Here is a 16,683-nt window from a genome sequence, read left to right as displayed (position 1 = left end):
CCATCTATGTATTTAATATTTCCCGCCTTTAAGGAGTTTTTTCTTAAATATTTGAGGCGCACATCACGAAATTACACGTCAAAATTTTAATCAAGTCTTTAAACGCTCTAACATACTCGTAATTGCACAGAAATGTAATACAAATCTTGTCAGTTCCTTGCTAGGTTCAAAAGCGCAAACGCAGGATAAAACCGGGCAGTAAATCCGTAAAAGATTTATACACAAAAAATATATAATCTCAGCGGTTAGCATTAGTTTCTACTAGCTCGATTTTCAACTGTTGCGCATGCGCATGAGTAGTTTGGCAATAGCCTGAGCCTGTGGAGTTGAGGCATCCTTTACTTGTTTGTACAGCAGCTCCACACTGCGTAGAGTCTGCGGCTGAAATAATATTTTGAATGAATCTGACATGAATCAAAGAAACAATTAAACATACTAGAGTCTTAACATCCAGTTGAGATTGAGCCTTATTGGCTAGGTGCCAAAGGTTGACTGCCAATTGCGCAACAGATTCCTTCTCCAAGTCAGCGTATCTCACGATCCGTAAAAACAATTCCAAAGCTAGCTCAGCTTGTGATCGTTGTTGTTGCGCCGCGCCCAGTGCTTTGAGCTGGAGAAGAATGGCATCGACCACCTGTGCACACAAATTGTTTATCTCTTGCAAAAATTTGGGATCGTGGCCATACAAATCGTCATTTGAAACCACTGTGGTGCGGGTAAAGTTGGTAAAGGTTACAATAAAATAGAGTTGTATTCAATGTGTTACTCTTACCGCCTTTGATGTGATAGGGAAACTTTTCCAGGCTTTGCACATAAAGCATATCTAAGGAATGCAGATAAATAATACACGGCGCCGTGCTGTCCGCCTTGAATTCATGTCTGCCAATCACCTCCAGTAGGAGCCGTAGGAAATACAGGACCCCTTGTTCCGGACTATCCGGAACCACGACCAAAGTAGCCAACACGTTGCACATGTACGAGACCAAGAATCGCTCTAAGCTACGCGGCTTTCCGTCAAGGTCCACGGTGGCTGCCGGCAGCTCATTTACCAAATGCAAGGCAGCCTCAAAACAAGCATCAGCTGTTATGGAAAGTAAAATCAATTAAAAATTACAACCAAAATGTGATTAAATACTGACCCTGCCCCAGGCAAAGGTGCTGCAGTGCAAGTTGACCGCATAGCAAATACAAGTTCATTTGTTGCTGGACAGCTCCTATGCTGGGAATGGTAATAAAACAGTAGGCGATGCATGCCTTGACAAAACCCGTTGACTTCGAGCGATTCCGGGTGGCTAACTTGCAGGCTGCTTGGACAAGTGTCACATAAACTGCATCTAGGTTGCTAAATGTTCCACGAGCCTCCACATAAAAACTAAGTTGCTGCTCCAAGTCTCTTCCAAAATTAACTTTGTGGATAAAGACATTTATAAGCTGGGAAATCTGGCGCCGCTCATCCTCTACGGTCAAAGCACTGGATAAATAAAATCAATCTTAGTTTACACAATATATTTGCAATTTAATGAATTACTCACTTGACAGAATCATTCAAAATCTTCCCGAGATACATAAGGGCGTTCGTGACCACAGCATCGCAGGTGTATTCCTCACTATTCTGTTTGTAGAAACTAAGAATGTTCTTACACACTTCCACACGAACCGATTCTTTTTGAAAGAGATCCAAGTAGGGCAGAAAGTTTAGCTGGATAAGTAGGAGCTCAATACTGCGGTAGTTTTGCATTATTTTAGTTAAGATGTTCTGCAACTGGGAATAGTGTTTTTCATAGGCTTTGCCAAGGCACATGCGCGCATTCAGTTCGCCCAACAGTCGGTTAACCTCGTGTACCTGTTAAAAATAATTAAAACTCAAACAAAACTAACAGATAATGCTGTAAGCTTACAGTAAAGTACTGAGAAACGAAGACGGCCCAAGTCTCCACACAGTTGATATACTCATTAGGATCCGTCAACTTGTTGATGGTTTCGAAAGCGGCTTTCAAGAAGGAAATCCGCTGCTCCTGCAGAGGAGCGCAGCTGCTAACGCTGCTTCCCAGGGAGCGTAGCAACTGGGACTTGGAGATTCCAGGCGTATCGGAAGCGTTTATTAACTCTATGAATTCCAATGCATTTGTGGCAATAAACTCTGGCTTGAAGGAACTAAGAATTGACATCAAAATAGCCCCGCTGTGGATAAATACAATAAAAAGTTATAACTGACAGCTTACAAAGGAATATTACCCACTTGTTCTTCAGCTGCTTGCACTCGTTGAGCATATCTTGCGTGTGCAGTTCGCATTTGTGAACCAGGCAGAGCAGCATATAGTCGAAGGCTGGTGCATATAGCTGTAGGTAGGAGCTGGCAGTGACGATTTCCGGATGCAGGTTGAAGCGAGCCACAAAGCGAAAGATCTATAAACAAAATTTAGATAGCCATACAAATTTTATTTTAAATAATCACACTCACCTGAGGATATATTATGAACAGATCGCTAAAGTTCTCCCTTATGTATGTCTTACTGGGCGTAAGTGTCACGCCCATGCGAACTAAGTAGCAGCGGGCATAACTGGATACCAATGGATCAGCTATACCCCTCAACTGATGGGTCAATCTTTGCAATATTCGCTCGTATTCCTCGCGTGAAGATGTCAGGAACTCGTAACACTTGAATATAGAGAGCTCCAAGTAAAGTCGTGGAAGTAATTCCCTAATGGATGCGATCTTGTAAAACCAATTCTGGCAAGTGTCCCTGGCAGCCTCTCGCTCTCGCTCCAACATAGCCGCCGAGGCTGCAGGATCGCCAGAAGCCTTGGTCCGCAACCGTTCATAAACCAGCTTTCCAAAAACATCCAGAATATCCGTGATGAGCACATACTGACTCGGATAGAACTGCAGCACAGTGGTGTCTGCCAGCATCTTGGCACACTGAATAGCAATCTTGAGGGCCTTGACCCGCTGATCGTTGTGCCAGGACTGGATGAGCTCCTGTTTGAGTTGCTCAAAGCGCTGAATGTACTCTTGCTGCGTGAGATCCATCATGTGCCGCATGCTGCCATCATCGAAATGATCCAACTGCTCCAGACGGTACTTCGTTTTGTCCGCCACCACGGTTTGGGCTTTGACTAAAATTGAGATTAGTAACATGAAATAGATATTCAAATCCGACGGACTTACTACTGCTGTCACTGCCACCGTCTAAACTTCCGGATGCCACCAAAAAGCTGGTGGAAAGCGATAGCTTCTCGTTGGTGGTAAAGCGGTTAAGTATGCCCAGCCGACGACTGCTCCACTGCAGCGTGTTGTCTTCTGGTTCCACTCTATCCCGCTCCCGCCGCTTTGACTTGATGTCCTGTTGACCGGATGCAAAATGTTTAGTCCAAAATCTTTTTTTAGTGCCGCTCTACTTACGAATTCGTTAACCATTTGGGTCAGTGGATCATTGAGTTCCTCGTCTTGGCGGGCAAACTGCGAGAGTGGATCCGTGCCCTCCAAAGCCCTGGCCAAGGGATTACTGTCTACTACCTGGTGAATATTTGCACTTTAGTTTAGGAATAGGGGCGTAACCATTTACCCACCGTCACAGTCCTTTGCTTCAGTGGATGATCCAACGTGGCCTGGCCAGCCAGGCGGTTCTTCCGGACCTCGTAGCATCGTGGCACGCACACCCTGCAGTCAGATGCATTATTTATCAACAATTATTTGTTTTTTTTTCGGGAAAAATAAATAGAAATACCATTCCAAGTTCGCCATAGCGTCGTGGTTGTTGTTGTCGGCATTCCAGACAGCTGTTTGCTAGCTGCCATGGGCGTAGGCACGAAAATATGGGGGTCGCAAATAGGCGAATAACTGTACCTACTCGAAAGTGCTGTTGACATTCCATTTTTAGAACAACGTCTTAAAATACTAGTATCCCAACATGCTTTTTATTTATATTAAGAAATTTGTATCCATTGATTTTTAATTAAATATACATAAATAAATATAAAATACTTTTTTCCAAGAAAACATAAGCATATTAAAAAGGATAAACATAATAATAATACTTCAATTCGAACTCTTTACTACGGCACTGTCGTCATTCGGGGCGAATGGCAGCCTGAACAGCGCACTTCCGGGCGAATGTCAAATGCAGTTGACAAGCGACGCGTTTTATTTTGTGTTCTGATTGTCTTAAAAAATCATTTAATTTCGGATTGCGACTTACAAAATGTCGAAATCTGCGCTGAAACACCTGAAGAGCACTTGCCGCGTGTGCGGAAAGTATGCGAGCAACAAGCGGTCGCCAAAGATTTTCGACCGGACCAACACAAAGACGATTGACAACATTGAGGCGCTCACAGGCCTTCGAGTAAATTTTCCACTATCGATATACAGGATTTTTCTAGAGATAAAACCCTTCCTTGTTTTATTTGTAGCTGGAGAACTATGGTTGCTTGCCGGACCAGATCTGCGAGTGCTGTAGTATGGAACTGGCCTCTGCGATAAAACTGAGGGAGCGTTGCATCGCCGCCCAACGGGAGTTGCTCATGCAGCTGACCGAGGAACAGCGCCAAGGAATCTCGCCTTTCTACCGCGCAGCCGTCATGGGCGAGGATATTACCGAGGCAGTAAAAAAGTACCAGCCGCCGGACGATGAAGAAGTCTTCGCCACCTACCAGGAAATCGTCCTTGAGGAGCCCAAGGAGGAGATCGTCGATACCAAGGTGGAATACGAGAGTACCTACTACGAAGTGGCCGAGGGACATGCTGGCGGCGATGATGGAGCCTCCTTGATTGAGGAGGCCGAATACGAATCGATCATGGGCGAGGAAGAAGGGCAGACCTTGGAGCTGGACGAGGATACAGAGCTGATTGTGGGCGATGTGAACGACTCGTATGTCTATGACTCCGATGATGAGGTGGCCGTACTGGATAACGTGCTGGATGATGAGTACGAACAGGAGAGCATTGTGGTAAAGAAGTGCAATCTGCCGCCAAAGCCAAAGGTCCGTTCGGATGATCCACGTCGTCGTGGCACCGGAGGAGTGTACATATGCGACCAGTGCGGCAACCACATCAAGGGTCGCATGGCCTTTGAACTCCACTGCCGCCGTCATCGTGGAGACAAACAGTTTGGCTGCGAGTAAGTGTATCTTTGTCCTTTTTGGTGCAGTCTGATTGGATTGGAATTTTTTTCGTAGACTATGCCAATCCCGCTTCTGCACTACTTCCGAGCTGAAGCGCCACATGCGCAAGCACACAGGGGAGCGACCGTTCGCCTGCCAGTACTGCGGCCGGTGCTTCACCGACTACACCACCCGCGTGAAGCACGAGCGCACCCATACCAACGAGCGTCCCTACGTTTGTGGCACATGCGGCAAGGCTTTCACTACGGGCTACATCCTTAAAAATCACATGCTAATACATTCCGGAGAGCGGGCCTATAGGTAAGACGGAACTCATAAATCAAGGAGTCAACTGGAAAAAAACAATTAGAATACATGCCACTAATCAGACATTATCCTACTGCCACAGTATAATTGTAATTTTCCCTTTCTAATTAAAGGTGTGAACTGTGCGACAAGTCCTTTATGCTGCCGACCCACCTGAGCACCCACTTCCGGTCTGGAGTCCACAAACGTCACCTGGAGAAGGCCGAAATGAAGCAGGTTCTTGAGCAGGAACAGAAGCGTGAACTTAAGGAGGAAGAGGAGGACAGTCTGCACATCTAAAACGAGAATAAAAATATACTTTATAATATATTTAGCAATACCAAGCGATGCAAACACGACAACGGCGCAAAGCCAAGGAGCATTTCTTCGGATCATACAAATATAACTTGTAATAGAAATTAATCTTGAATAAATCCAAGCTTCAAACCTAAAGTACAGTGTATTCATTTTACCTTAGTTTCTCTGTGAATGGCATGAATGGCGAACAGCTGATTGAAACGAGCCTATCGTTGTTTACAACATTTTCGGCGCATTTTAGTTTGATTTGTTTTGTGCCTAGAAAATGGTTTCAAAAATGTGTCGTACTTGTGGGAAACCCACAAATACTAATAAATCAATAAATATATTTGCAAAGCGCAACCAAACCACATTGGAACACATCAAACTAGTAACTGGGGTTTCGGTGAGTCTTCATTTGCTTGCTTTTGTTTTAAATAATCCATTTGCTTTCATTTAAAGTTGGCCAATTGCATCGAGTTCCCCAATTTATTATGTATTTCCTGCCAAACACGAGTGAAACAAGCTATCTCCTTTCGGGAACGTTGTTTGGAGGTCGAAAGGGAGCTGCTCGAATCGCTGGGTGAAAAAGAGTTAATTGAAATCTCTAAGAACGAAAGAAGGATACCTGAGCAGGAGGAGCACACGGATCAGTCACAGATAAGTATAGAAATCGAGCCAGTTATCAACATGGAAAGCATTAAAAGTGAATCAGAAGCCAACGAGGAGTCGAACAACGATGAAGAAATTGTTTTTAGTGAAGTAGATTACCTTATTTACGAAAGCGATCAGGATACGAATGAAAAACCAAACACAAAGGCATCCGCTATGAAGTCAAAAGCAAGAAGAAAAAGGGGGAACCAAGGGGAATCGAATGGCATTTTTGTTTGCGAGGAGTGTGGAAACCACATTAAAGGACGAGTAGCATTTGTACTGCATTGTAAGCGACATCGTGGCGTGAAGGAGTTCAAATGCGAGTAAGTAGGTTTATTGTAGATGAACCAGATATCATCAGTCAATCCTTGCTCTATAGATTCTGTCCGGATCGCTTCTGTACGCCGGCAGAACTTAAGCGCCACATACGCAAACACACCGGGGAGAAACCCTTTGAGTGTCGCCACTGCTCTCGTTGTTTCTCAGATTGCAGCACTCGTGTGAAACACGAAAGGACTCACACGAACGAGCGTCCCTTTGCCTGCAATGAGTGCAACAGTGCGTTCACAACTGCATACATTTTGAAGAATCACATGCTCGTTCATACCGGCGAGCGGGCTTTTGTGTGAGCATTAACTCAGACGAACAGTTTAATCAGTTAATAAGCTTCACTTCTTTTGCAGGTGCACCCTATGCAATAAGTCCTTCAGTCGCGACACACATCTCAGCTCTCATTACCGTTCGAATGCCCACAGACGCAACATGCTGAAAGCTGCTGACCCTGAGGAGGATTCAGCAGAGATGGTGTTATCATAGAAAATAAGCCAGTGCTATATTATTTGTACTTAGGACTCTCTTACACTATAATTTAAATAAATACTTGTACATTAACTTTTTTTGGCTTTTTATAAATTGAGTTTGGTTCGGTAATGGTCTAATTTGTACTGTACATCAGAGTGGATGTTTCCAGAGCTGCCAAATCCAACGACGAATCCTGTTCCTGCTCCACAGGCAAGGACACTTGTATCGTAAAGGCATTAGCCTCCGCTTCTGGCACGGTTTCCGTTTCGAATTTGTCTTGATCCGCTGGTTTAGGTAGTGCCTGCTGGATTTCTCCCGATTCTGCCTTTGCCTTCTCCACGTTGTGCTTGTGGGTGTTGGAGCGGTAATGTGTCTTCAGGTGGGTAGGCCGTGCAAAAGACCGATGGCACAGCTCGCATCTGTAGAAAGATCGAATCCATTAAAGTGTATCCAAATCAAATAATAATCTACTTACCTAAACAAGCGCTCCCCTGTGTGAATAAGCATGTGGTTCTTAAGAATGTACGAATTGGTGAAACTCTTCCCGCACTGGGCACAAACAAATGGTCGATCATTTGTGTGGGTCCTTTCGTGACGCAGGCGTCCACTGTAGTTGACATAAGTGCGGTCACAGTAGCGACACGGAAATTTCCGATCTCCAGTGTGCATCACCTGGTGGCTTTTCAGCTCGCCGGAGGAAAGAAAACGGGCGGGACATAATCTGAATGAATTATAATATAACACACGTGCAATGATGTGAAAAACGATTGTCTTACTCGCACTGGAAGGGTCTTATGCCGCTGTGCTTGCGCAGGTGTCGATCGAAAGAAGATTTGCCGGTGATATTGTTGCCGCATTGATCGCAGAAAAAAATCGGGAGCGGAACCTTGACGCGCTTCTCTCCTTTCCCGCCTTTCTTAAGACCCCGACGGCGGGTTCTTTTCACCCTGATCGGCGAAGCGGGTTCCTCTGAAGATGAGGGCATCTCCTTGATGAACTCCATATCCGCTTCATTGCAGGAATCTAGGTGATCGATGCCATCGTCCTCTTCGTCGCCGTTGCTCAGGTTCTCCAACTTGATCATAACCTCCAGAGGACTGGGCGGGTCCTTTTGAGTGGGCTCTTCATGACGAGTTTTTTGTGATCGGGCACTGCGGCGAACAGAGGAACGGGACGTGGTTTCTTCTCTCCTAACCACAGACTCCTCAAAGATTTTCTGACTACTCAGGCAGCGATCCCGAAATGAAATGGCGTTCTGTAGGTCCGATTGACAGGACTCGCACATCCAGTCGGGTAGTTCGGGATCACATTGGAGCTGACATTAAAAGAATCAATTACAGAGGACAGTAATTAACAATTTCTTACCAGAACACCGGTGAGTAATTTAATTTGTTGCAAGACCTTCTGTGCACTGTTGTTGAATAGCTTAAGCGACTTCGAGTCATCCGTACTGCTGGCACACACGCGACAAACATTTTGAAGCATTTTACCAGATTATTCGAAGATAAATTGGTAAATTCCCAATTGTAAACATGGACAGTCACACAAAACCTTATAGCTATCTACTACGAAACGCCTGAGCTCTGTTTGAAACATACAATTGTTATACAACACTGTCATAAAATCACAAAGTTTTAACGGTCAAAAGATCCCCCGAAATAAACACCGGTATAAATTTTAAACTTTAAAGAGCTTTAAGTACCTTTTTTGTAGTTTTATTTTTAAAATGTTTACAAATTTAAAATGTTATCCCCTTTTGTTGTTCAGGAAATGTTACCTTTTACAATACGCAAGCTTTAGAAATTTTATCTTCATTATTATTTACAGCGTTGCTTTCCTGGCTTTCGACATTTAGGTGGTGGACGATCGACCGGAAATGCGCCGACAAATGGGTTTTTCTCTGAAAGGATCGGTCACAAAGATCGCACTTGAACGGCCTCTCGCCCGTGTGGATAAGCTTGTGATTCTTCAGAATGTAGGCGTCGGTATAGGACTTGCCGCATTCCTCGCAGACGAAGGGCCGATCGTTGGTGTGAGTCCTCTCGTGCTTCATCCTTCCCATGTAGCTGACATACCGCTTCTCGCAATAGCGACAGCCATACGGCTGCTCACCGGTGTGGACACGATAGTGGGCACGCAGTTCCGCAGGAGAGAGAAACCTTGCCTGACAGTCCCTCAAATAAGATTCAAAAATTAGCATACCCATTTGAAATTCTAATACCAGGGGAAGTCTTACTTGCAGCAGAACGGTCGCTCGCCCGTGTGTTTTCTCATGTGGCGTTGAAAAGAAGGTTTGCTGGTGGCATGCGTACCGCACAGCTCGCATATGAAGATCTTATCTTTGGGATTGGGTTCTTGAGTTGTTATTGGAATCTTCTGGTCTTCTATCTTTGGAATACAATCCTCTTTCTCTTGCCACTCCTGCTCTCGAATCAGACTTTCGTCCAAGGGCTCCTCTTTAATAAGTATTTGAAAAGTTTCTTGGAGCTCCAGGGGCTCCTCTTTATTAGGAATATGAAAAGTTTCTTTTAGCTCCCTTTTATCGTCGTTCCCCAATAAAGTACTAGAGTCAGCAAAATTGACCGATTCGAGCTCAGATTTCGATTCACTTTCCGTTTCGCTAGACGAAGTTTCCTTCTCGATGGCGATCCACTTCTGCTGGGTCTTGATACAAAGTCTACGGAAAGCTAATGCCGATCTCAGATCCGACTTGCAGCGTAGACACATAAAATCGGGAGTATTTGGATAGGGTTCCAACTGATTTTTATAAAAAAATTTTAGCTCACCATGTTTTATGCCCCTCTAAACGCTTTTTAACTTACCCTTAGTCCGGTTATCATGTGTAATTGCTTTATATATCTTTTATTGACTAAATCAAAAAGATTTAAGCCCTTCTGGAGACCCAGCTGCCTACCGCACACTCTGCAGATATCGTTCAGCATCTTGTCAGCTCAGCTCTTCGGATTCAAATGCGATCCCATGTTAATCCGTAAATCGGAATTAACAGCTGGGTCGTCAGTCACAGGAAAACGCGAATAATGTATTCAAGACGCCATTTGCGTTGTTTTTTTTTTTTTTTTTGAAAAAAGTAACGTTTATTCAATAGCTTGAGCAGACTGGAGGACCAGAAACTGCCAACAAATAACACATACTAATAATAAATGTAAGAAATAGTATTGAACTCATGAATACAGACAATGTGAAACGGGTTTTCAAATCTAGGTACAGCTTGGAGATTTTTATCTGCAAATTGCAAACAAATTCCCTTCAAAATCAATGAAATCTTAATGAAATGAATTTTCAAACTCATAAAGCTGTTAATATCTCGTTTTTCAAATAAATAAAAATAATACATGCAGTCGACGTACGTACTTTAAGGAAAATCGTATTATCGCACTCATTCTATAGGCGCAATTGTGATGTTAAAGGGTTCAGACTACATTATGTTGTATTGATTACTATATAGTTTTAAAAGAATAAACATGAATAATAGCTACAGGGTAGAACAGATCTGATTAGCCAAAGATGTCTTTAACTTCTCTGCAGAGCCAGATTTTATGATGTCTTTTGAGGTTCCTTACTTACCGAAATGAATTTTGTGGTAAACCTTAAGGATAGTTATAAACTATACCAATGGCGTCTTGAAATGAGCTAAATTTCCTGGCACAAAATGTCAAAGTGCGACTGGACCAATTCTTCGTTGAAGAGACTAGTCTGATCAGTACTTTGCGACCAGGTTTCATCGGTTTCGGTACCGAACATGGACATGGATTCTGATGACGATAATGTAGCCGTATCGCTATTCCGCTTGTGCGTGTTCGAGATAAAGTGAGTCATCAAGTGCTTCTTTAAACTGAACGAACGATCGCAAACGTCGCAGCTAAAAGGACGTCCAATAAGAGTTTTAATTTAATGGTGAAATATTTGTTTCCTTATACCTGAACTTTTTAATCACCGCGTGGGACTCCATGTGGGCCTTCAGGATGCAGGTCCTTGTAAAGGCCTTGCCGCACTGGTCGCACACAAAGGGCCGTTCGTTGGTGTGGATCCTTTCGTGTTTCTTCCTGCCGATAACCGAGAAGTATCGACGTTCACAGTAACGACATGGAAACGGTGGCTCCTTGGTGTGATTGGTAAGGTTGTGGGCCTTCAGTTCGTTTCCCGAGAGAAAGGTTTTTGTGCACTCCCTGGAAAATATGGCTCATAAGTCTAATAACTCAGATAAATTAGAAATTGTTTTACACACTTGCATGGAAATGGTCTCTCCCCGGTGTGACCAAACTCGTGTCTGGCCAAAGATGACTTATTGTTTTTAACGGCTCCGCAAGTTTGGCACTTGTGGATTTGAACTTTGCGGCGCCGTTTAAAATCCTTGTCTACTAAACGGAGTTCGTCATCTTTATCATCGTTTTCGTCTAGAATTACATCGCTGTCATCTAGATTTACATCGCCATCTGTGGCATCTGGTTCCCTAGAGATCTCCGTCAACTGATCGAATTCTTCATCACCTCCTTTTGCGTTAACCATAGCATTATTCTCTGCTTTTATAAGAACTTCTACGATTTTTAATGGCACCTTGGATCGAGCCTTTCGTTGTGGGTTCCTTCTTTTCTTGGGAACTGGATCTTTCGGTTCCCCCTCCTGGTTTTGCTCGACTTCTTCTGCTTTCTCCACTGGTACCCATTTCTTCTGCTCTAGAATGCACTGCCTCCTGAAAATCATGGCCGAATTGAGGTCTGTCTGACAGCAGAAGCACACCATATCCGGTGCATTGGGAATCTGCTGCAGCTGAACCATAAAAAAGGGGCACGCACATATATTTGCATGATCTATTTATATTTTCGGCTAAAACTCACGCGAATTCCGGTGATCATCTGTATGCGTCGAAGGGTCTCCTGTCTGCCGGGCTTGAAGAGATCCTGGGCCTTGGGGCACAGCGTACTTCTGCCGCAAACTCGACAAACATTTATTAACATTTCACGTTTTATTTCAAAACAAACAAATTAAAATAATGGTTGGGGCTAAAGTCCATTCACAACGAAACGCGGGTGTTAAGTGTTGCTAAACGAAAACAGACCCCCTTTAAAACAAAACTTTCGCGCCAAGAACTTTGAATTCTTATTGGAATGTGTAATTTTCAAAATACTGTAAACATAAATTATGTGTTCAATATACTATGAGGAACTTTCTTTCTAAGCATATAGTTCGTAATTAAGTTAAAATAAATAAATAATTGTGTTATTTGAGTATTCCTTTTTTTAGTTTATTTCGTGTTAAAAATTTGTACTGCTGAGGCCAGGGCCACTGCGAATTGTGGAAAACCACCATGAATTTGGTATCTAAACGAGTTGCCGATGAATTGGGGAAGTCCTAGGCGTTCGAGCAGTCGTTGTCCTCATGGGCCCTGATCACGTTTTCCTTGATCTGCAGGTCCTTGTGGAAGAGGATCTCGTTGTGCAGCGCCTCCTCCCGCTCGCGGGCTATCTTCAGCTCGAGGAGATCGAGGCGCCTCCGCTCGACCATGACGCGGTAGCGATGGAGTTCCTGCTGTCGCTGCCGTAACGTGAGCATGTTAGAGGTGCCCGCACTTCCGCTGGTCCTGGAGCACTTGTTGCCCCCTGTGATGGGTGCTGCTATAAGGGATCCTTCTTTAGTCCCGGTGTTGACCTTGCTCAACACATTGCGACGTCTATTCGGAGTCGTACTTCGTTGCGTTCCTTCCGCAAGTGGAGATTGTTTGGGTGCGGAGACATGGACCCTGATCAGCTCCTTGTGTGGACGAGATCCTGGCTCCTGTTGCAGGACGGGACTGTTGTTGGGGACCTCCAGCTCGCCGGAGCAGCACGAATCCGAGTCGGTGGCTAGCGACATGCGCCTTTGGTGGGCAAACCTAGGCTCCACCTCGCGCACCACGCACGTTTGCTGCGGCGGCAGGCTGAAGGTCTCCAGTTTGAGGTTCGCTTCCAGTTTGCTGGTCTTTGATTCGAGGGAAGATTTGGGCCCTGATCGTCCTGATGCGAGTTCATTGCTCCGCTTGAACTTCAACGACTCGTGGGATGGCTTGTAGCGCAATGCTAGGCTGGGCTTTGCAGTGAGCGCGACGTCCACCTGATCCTCCTTCTCCGCACCCGGCACTTTCTGCTCCTCAATCTGTGGCTTGTGCACCTCGTCGAAGAGACGCCGCCAGTAGATGGCCGCCCGTTCCTTGGGACTCGACTCCTTAATTTCCGGCAGCGAGGTGGCTGACGTCTGGCTGGCATTCCACACTGGTTCCCTCAGGCTGACCGCCTTCTTGGCCATCTCGCGCTCTCGGATAGTGGACCTCTTCTTGACCAAGTCGCGTAGGAGCAGCCGCCAGCTCTCATTGGCCTTGCGCTTTCTGTTTTGCAGAGAGGAGTCCTGGCTCTTGTTCTGCTGTGCTGAAACACAAACCGTGCGAACGGGGATACGGCGATAGTTGACCAGGGAGTCGAAGGTTTCCTCCTCCCCGTTGAGCTTCCACATGACACGACGACTGTTGCTGCTGGACTGACCAAAGGCCTCGTCTGTAAAATAGAGATGTAGGCATAAATATCAGCACTCCAAAAATCTTCCTTCGACTCACCCGATTTGTAGTTTCTATCCATGGAGATTACTGAAAATTTCCGTTGATCGAATCAACTTGTCTTGTTCCACGGACCTGCAGCAGTTTCGGTTTCAAATTGTGAAACTACACCAATTTGGAAAACCTGTGTGTGAGGTGAGGCTGAAAGTTGTCTGAAATTTTGCCTGCTCGAAATAAATACTCGGTCATTTCTAGATCCGAATAATCGTGCGGAACCCCTAGCCTACTGACAACAAACGAAGATGTTTCGGTTTTGATCTTTAATTGGTATTTTCATCGAGTGTATATAATTTGTCATAAAATCTCTTAGGCTTTGGTTTTCCTTTCTTTATTAACTAATCCGTTTTACACGCGCTTTAAAAGTATGTTAACATTTTGCGTTCAACGAAATGACATAAATATTATACAAGTAAATTATTCAACATAGGATGTGGCTTTGGTTTTGGTTTGTCCAGCTTGGAGCGGATTTCATTAATTAAAATTGTCGTTTTAAAAGCATGAGATTTGTGGACTGTTGAGAGTTTTGCGTTCGCTAGTCTGCTATGAAACCACAAAATGGTCTTACAAATTATACACAATCTTCGGTGTAGCTTAGAAAATGTTTGTGAACATTATTGACTAGCATTAGTGGAGCTGCAGTTACGCTCCCATCCTCGGATCCTTTTAGGCGGGGATAATTGAGCGTGGTTTATCGGGGGTTTCAGTTGCCAATAGGCAGAATTAGTGAGAAGAACTTCGCAAGGACTTTGCGGCACTATAATGGATGGTTTTTGCCTAGTTTATAACACCCTTAAAATGTTTAATATGATTTAGCTAATTTGTTTTTGCTTTTGTATATGTTTTTACGCATTGTTTTTGTTTTAGTACCGTCTTGAACATGTTATTTACGCTATTTGCTAGTTTTATATAAAGTATCTTCATTAAAGTACACACATGGTCTAGACTTTTGCTGGGCTTGATTTAGTTCCTTCTTTTGAATATTGGTGTGAACTACTAACTGCTTCGCTTAGTGGTAATGAATAATTCTGTTGCTCTTTCGGCGATTTACATTCAGATGCTCCTGTTTTTGACTAGATTTTGACATATTCTATTTATTACAATTCTCTTTATGATTCGAGTTATCTGCAAACTATTTTAGATTAATTCCATACATTAAATTTGTTTTGGGTATTTTTCGATATTTTTTACAAAAAAATTGCCATCTTAAAAATGTGAAAATTATTCAAGTTTAAGTTTTAGCTTGTTGTCTTATATTGGTTCCAATTGATGCTTAAATGTTAACAATTTTTGTATATAAAACCGTTAAATATATGTATATAAGAGTGTGTGTATGTTATCATAAACCTTACTATACATAAGTATTAATATGCTACATATGTTTTTTGTTTCGGCCATGAGCAATTCAGCTGCCTACTGCAATGTATCTCCACGGTATTTCATTACAATTCATCATATTCATCTCCGATCCTGTATATTGCTAAACTTTCTCATCTGCAACTCTTCCCGGTTGGCTGATGGTGGCTTCATGTATATATGTGGCTAATCATAAGTTACTGGACGACACAGCGAGAAAACGAAGACGATGGCATACCACACCTCGGTGAAGTAGAGGGCAATCTGCAGGGTGCACAGGCAGTACTCCAGGCGCAGTCGGTAGGTCTGCAGCAGGAGCAGATAGGAAACGCCCGCGCAACAGGGTGCGGTCATGAAGACCGACAGTATGGCCGACCAACCTGGGATCGAAAGAGATAAAAAAGGATTAATACTGATTAGCTTTTGTAAGGAGAAGACGGCTTTAAAATCATTTGTATTAAATGATAACATTTTGTGCAATGGCTGTGTTTTAGCGGATCCTATAATTAGACTGTCAGGCGAGCGGGAGCGTTCTACCTCGGTCGGCCAGCGAACTCATGCGTCCCATTATCAGGCGGATCGTCTCGAAGACAATGAAGCTAATCATCACTCCCGTGTCCAGTGCCAGGGTATGGCCAGTGTAGCTGAGATTGATGGCCTTCAGGAGGCCCATGGCCATCTCGCAGCAGGCGAACATGCCGAAGTAGAACGAGTTGAGGTAGATCAACACCTCGTAGTTCATGCTGGGATTCGGCTTCTTCGGCACGAGCGGCGGTGGCCGCTTGGGCGGCATCTTTGTGGCGGCTTGACTACTCCTCTCGCCCCTCGAAGTCTACGCAAATTGGCCCGAATCGATCTCCCGGATCGCTCGCACGGCGGCGTTGCTTGCGTTGGGCACTGTATTTATAGACTGACCATAATAATAACGCGGACCTGCCGTGCTGCTCGCTTGGCCAGTGCAGCGGCGGCATCACATCGGCGGTCTCACGGTTTGTTGCTGCGAAATGTGCTGTTTATTTGAATAATGTGCTGCTGGTCGTTGTCGCCTTTTATTTGTTTTCCCTGCTCGCTGTTTTGGTCAGCGTTGACCGGCGGATGGCCTGCCCAAAAGTGTGGGAGGATGATTTCACAGCTCACAAAAAGTTATTAAGGGAAATACTATTAGCCTCCCTCGGCGAGCAGCTCCCTCGGGCAAGGAACTGCCCTTAAATTGTTCCCTACAAATGCAAAAGAGGTCTTATTTGCCTCTATGTTTCTTTCAATTTATATGTTTTGGATTTTTAAAATATAAACTACAAATAATAATATTTTCTTAGATGTTATTTTGTAGTTCGCACATCGTAATATCACTAGCCAAGACCGAATCGAGAGAACCGAAGTGACAACAAACGGCCCTCTCATCTGGCCATTCTAGCCAGCCTAACGCGTCCGCAGTGGCTCGTGTATATTACATTCGAATTAGAAGTGTACATTGCACCTAGGGGACAGCAGTGGTGTTGCATGAGCATGCAGTTGGCATATAATTTTAGACCATCAGAGCCGTATAAAAATACCAAAACCGAGCGGGT

The 16,683-nt window shown here is 44.3% G+C and overlaps 8 protein-coding genes across 8 annotated transcripts; 2 read left to right on the top strand and 6 right to left on the bottom strand.

Moving 5' to 3' along the window:
• Positions 1-50: 50 nt before the first annotated feature.
• Positions 51-3,837, bottom strand: LOC108099459 (VPS35 endosomal protein sorting factor-like). The gene is made up of 12 exons (XM_017203007.1): positions 3,729-3,837; positions 3,571-3,661; positions 3,404-3,517; positions 3,170-3,344; positions 2,462-3,117; positions 2,240-2,406; positions 1,899-2,181; positions 1,533-1,843; positions 1,140-1,471; positions 773-1,081; positions 437-705; positions 51-381 (listed from the first exon to the last, which is right to left on the bottom strand). The coding sequence occupies exons 1-12, from the start codon at positions 3,743-3,745 to the stop codon at positions 274-276; spliced, it is 2,832 nt and encodes a 943-aa protein (XP_017058496.1). The 5' UTR covers positions 3,746-3,837; the 3' UTR covers positions 51-273.
• Positions 3,838-4,093: 256 nt separating this feature from the next.
• Positions 4,094-5,859, top strand: LOC108099660 (transcription factor Ouib). The gene is made up of 4 exons (XM_017203295.2): positions 4,094-4,343; positions 4,411-5,117; positions 5,176-5,421; positions 5,541-5,859. The coding sequence occupies exons 1-4, from the start codon at positions 4,203-4,205 to the stop codon at positions 5,704-5,706; spliced, it is 1,260 nt and encodes a 419-aa protein (XP_017058784.1). The 5' UTR covers positions 4,094-4,202; the 3' UTR covers positions 5,707-5,859.
• Positions 5,860-5,916: 57 nt separating this feature from the next.
• On the top strand, positions 5,917-7,248 carry LOC108099647 (transcription factor Ouib). The gene is made up of 4 exons (XM_017203277.1): positions 5,917-6,109; positions 6,166-6,680; positions 6,737-6,982; positions 7,041-7,248. Exons 1-4 carry the CDS (start codon positions 5,990-5,992, stop codon positions 7,171-7,173), a joined length of 1,014 nt encoding a protein of 337 aa, XP_017058766.1. The 5' UTR covers positions 5,917-5,989; the 3' UTR covers positions 7,174-7,248.
• LOC108099646 (transcription factor Ouib) lies at positions 7,199-8,702 on the bottom strand. The gene is made up of 4 exons (XM_017203276.1): positions 8,524-8,702; positions 7,935-8,473; positions 7,634-7,879; positions 7,199-7,577 (listed from the first exon to the last, which is right to left on the bottom strand). The coding sequence occupies exons 1-4, from the start codon at positions 8,641-8,643 to the stop codon at positions 7,292-7,294; spliced, it is 1,191 nt and encodes a 396-aa protein (XP_017058765.1). The 5' UTR covers positions 8,644-8,702; the 3' UTR covers positions 7,199-7,291.
• Positions 8,703-8,857: 155 nt separating this feature from the next.
• LOC108099295 (transcription factor Ouib) lies at positions 8,858-10,128 on the bottom strand. Its single transcript, XM_017202689.2, has 3 exons — positions 9,981-10,128; positions 9,395-9,915; positions 8,858-9,332 (listed from the first exon to the last, which is right to left on the bottom strand). Exons 1-3 carry the CDS (start codon positions 10,098-10,100, stop codon positions 8,939-8,941), a joined length of 1,035 nt encoding a protein of 344 aa, XP_017058178.1. The 5' UTR covers positions 10,101-10,128; the 3' UTR covers positions 8,858-8,938.
• Positions 10,129-10,259: 131 nt separating this feature from the next.
• LOC108099290 (transcription factor Ouib) lies at positions 10,260-12,178 on the bottom strand. Its single transcript, XM_017202682.1, has 4 exons — positions 12,015-12,178; positions 11,405-11,946; positions 11,097-11,345; positions 10,260-11,038 (listed from the first exon to the last, which is right to left on the bottom strand). The coding sequence occupies exons 1-4, from the start codon at positions 12,132-12,134 to the stop codon at positions 10,810-10,812; spliced, it is 1,140 nt and encodes a 379-aa protein (XP_017058171.1). The 5' UTR covers positions 12,135-12,178; the 3' UTR covers positions 10,260-10,809.
• Positions 12,179-12,396: 218 nt separating this feature from the next.
• LOC108099449 lies at positions 12,397-13,988 on the bottom strand. Its single transcript, XM_017202987.2, has 2 exons — positions 13,763-13,988; positions 12,397-13,703 (listed from the first exon to the last, which is right to left on the bottom strand). The coding sequence occupies exons 1-2, from the start codon at positions 13,782-13,784 to the stop codon at positions 12,529-12,531; spliced, it is 1,197 nt and encodes a 398-aa protein (XP_017058476.1). The 5' UTR covers positions 13,785-13,988; the 3' UTR covers positions 12,397-12,528.
• An 80-nt stretch (positions 13,989-14,068) lies between these two features.
• Positions 14,069-16,059, bottom strand: LOC108099450. The gene is made up of 2 exons (XM_017202988.2): positions 15,653-16,059; positions 14,069-15,495 (listed from the first exon to the last, which is right to left on the bottom strand). The coding sequence occupies exons 1-2, from the start codon at positions 15,906-15,908 to the stop codon at positions 15,302-15,304; spliced, it is 450 nt and encodes a 149-aa protein (XP_017058477.1). The 5' UTR covers positions 15,909-16,059; the 3' UTR covers positions 14,069-15,301.
• Positions 16,060-16,683: the final 624 nt, after the last annotated feature.

Source organism: Drosophila ficusphila, unplaced genomic scaffold (assembly GCF_018152265.1).
Source record: "Drosophila ficusphila isolate 14025-0441.05 unplaced genomic scaffold, ASM1815226v1 contig_791, whole genome shotgun sequence".
Lineage (NCBI taxonomy): Eukaryota > Metazoa > Arthropoda > Insecta > Diptera > Drosophilidae > Drosophila > Drosophila ficusphila.
The sequence above is the reverse complement of the archived record's forward strand: the minus strand, read 5'-3'. Positions and strand labels throughout refer to the sequence as shown.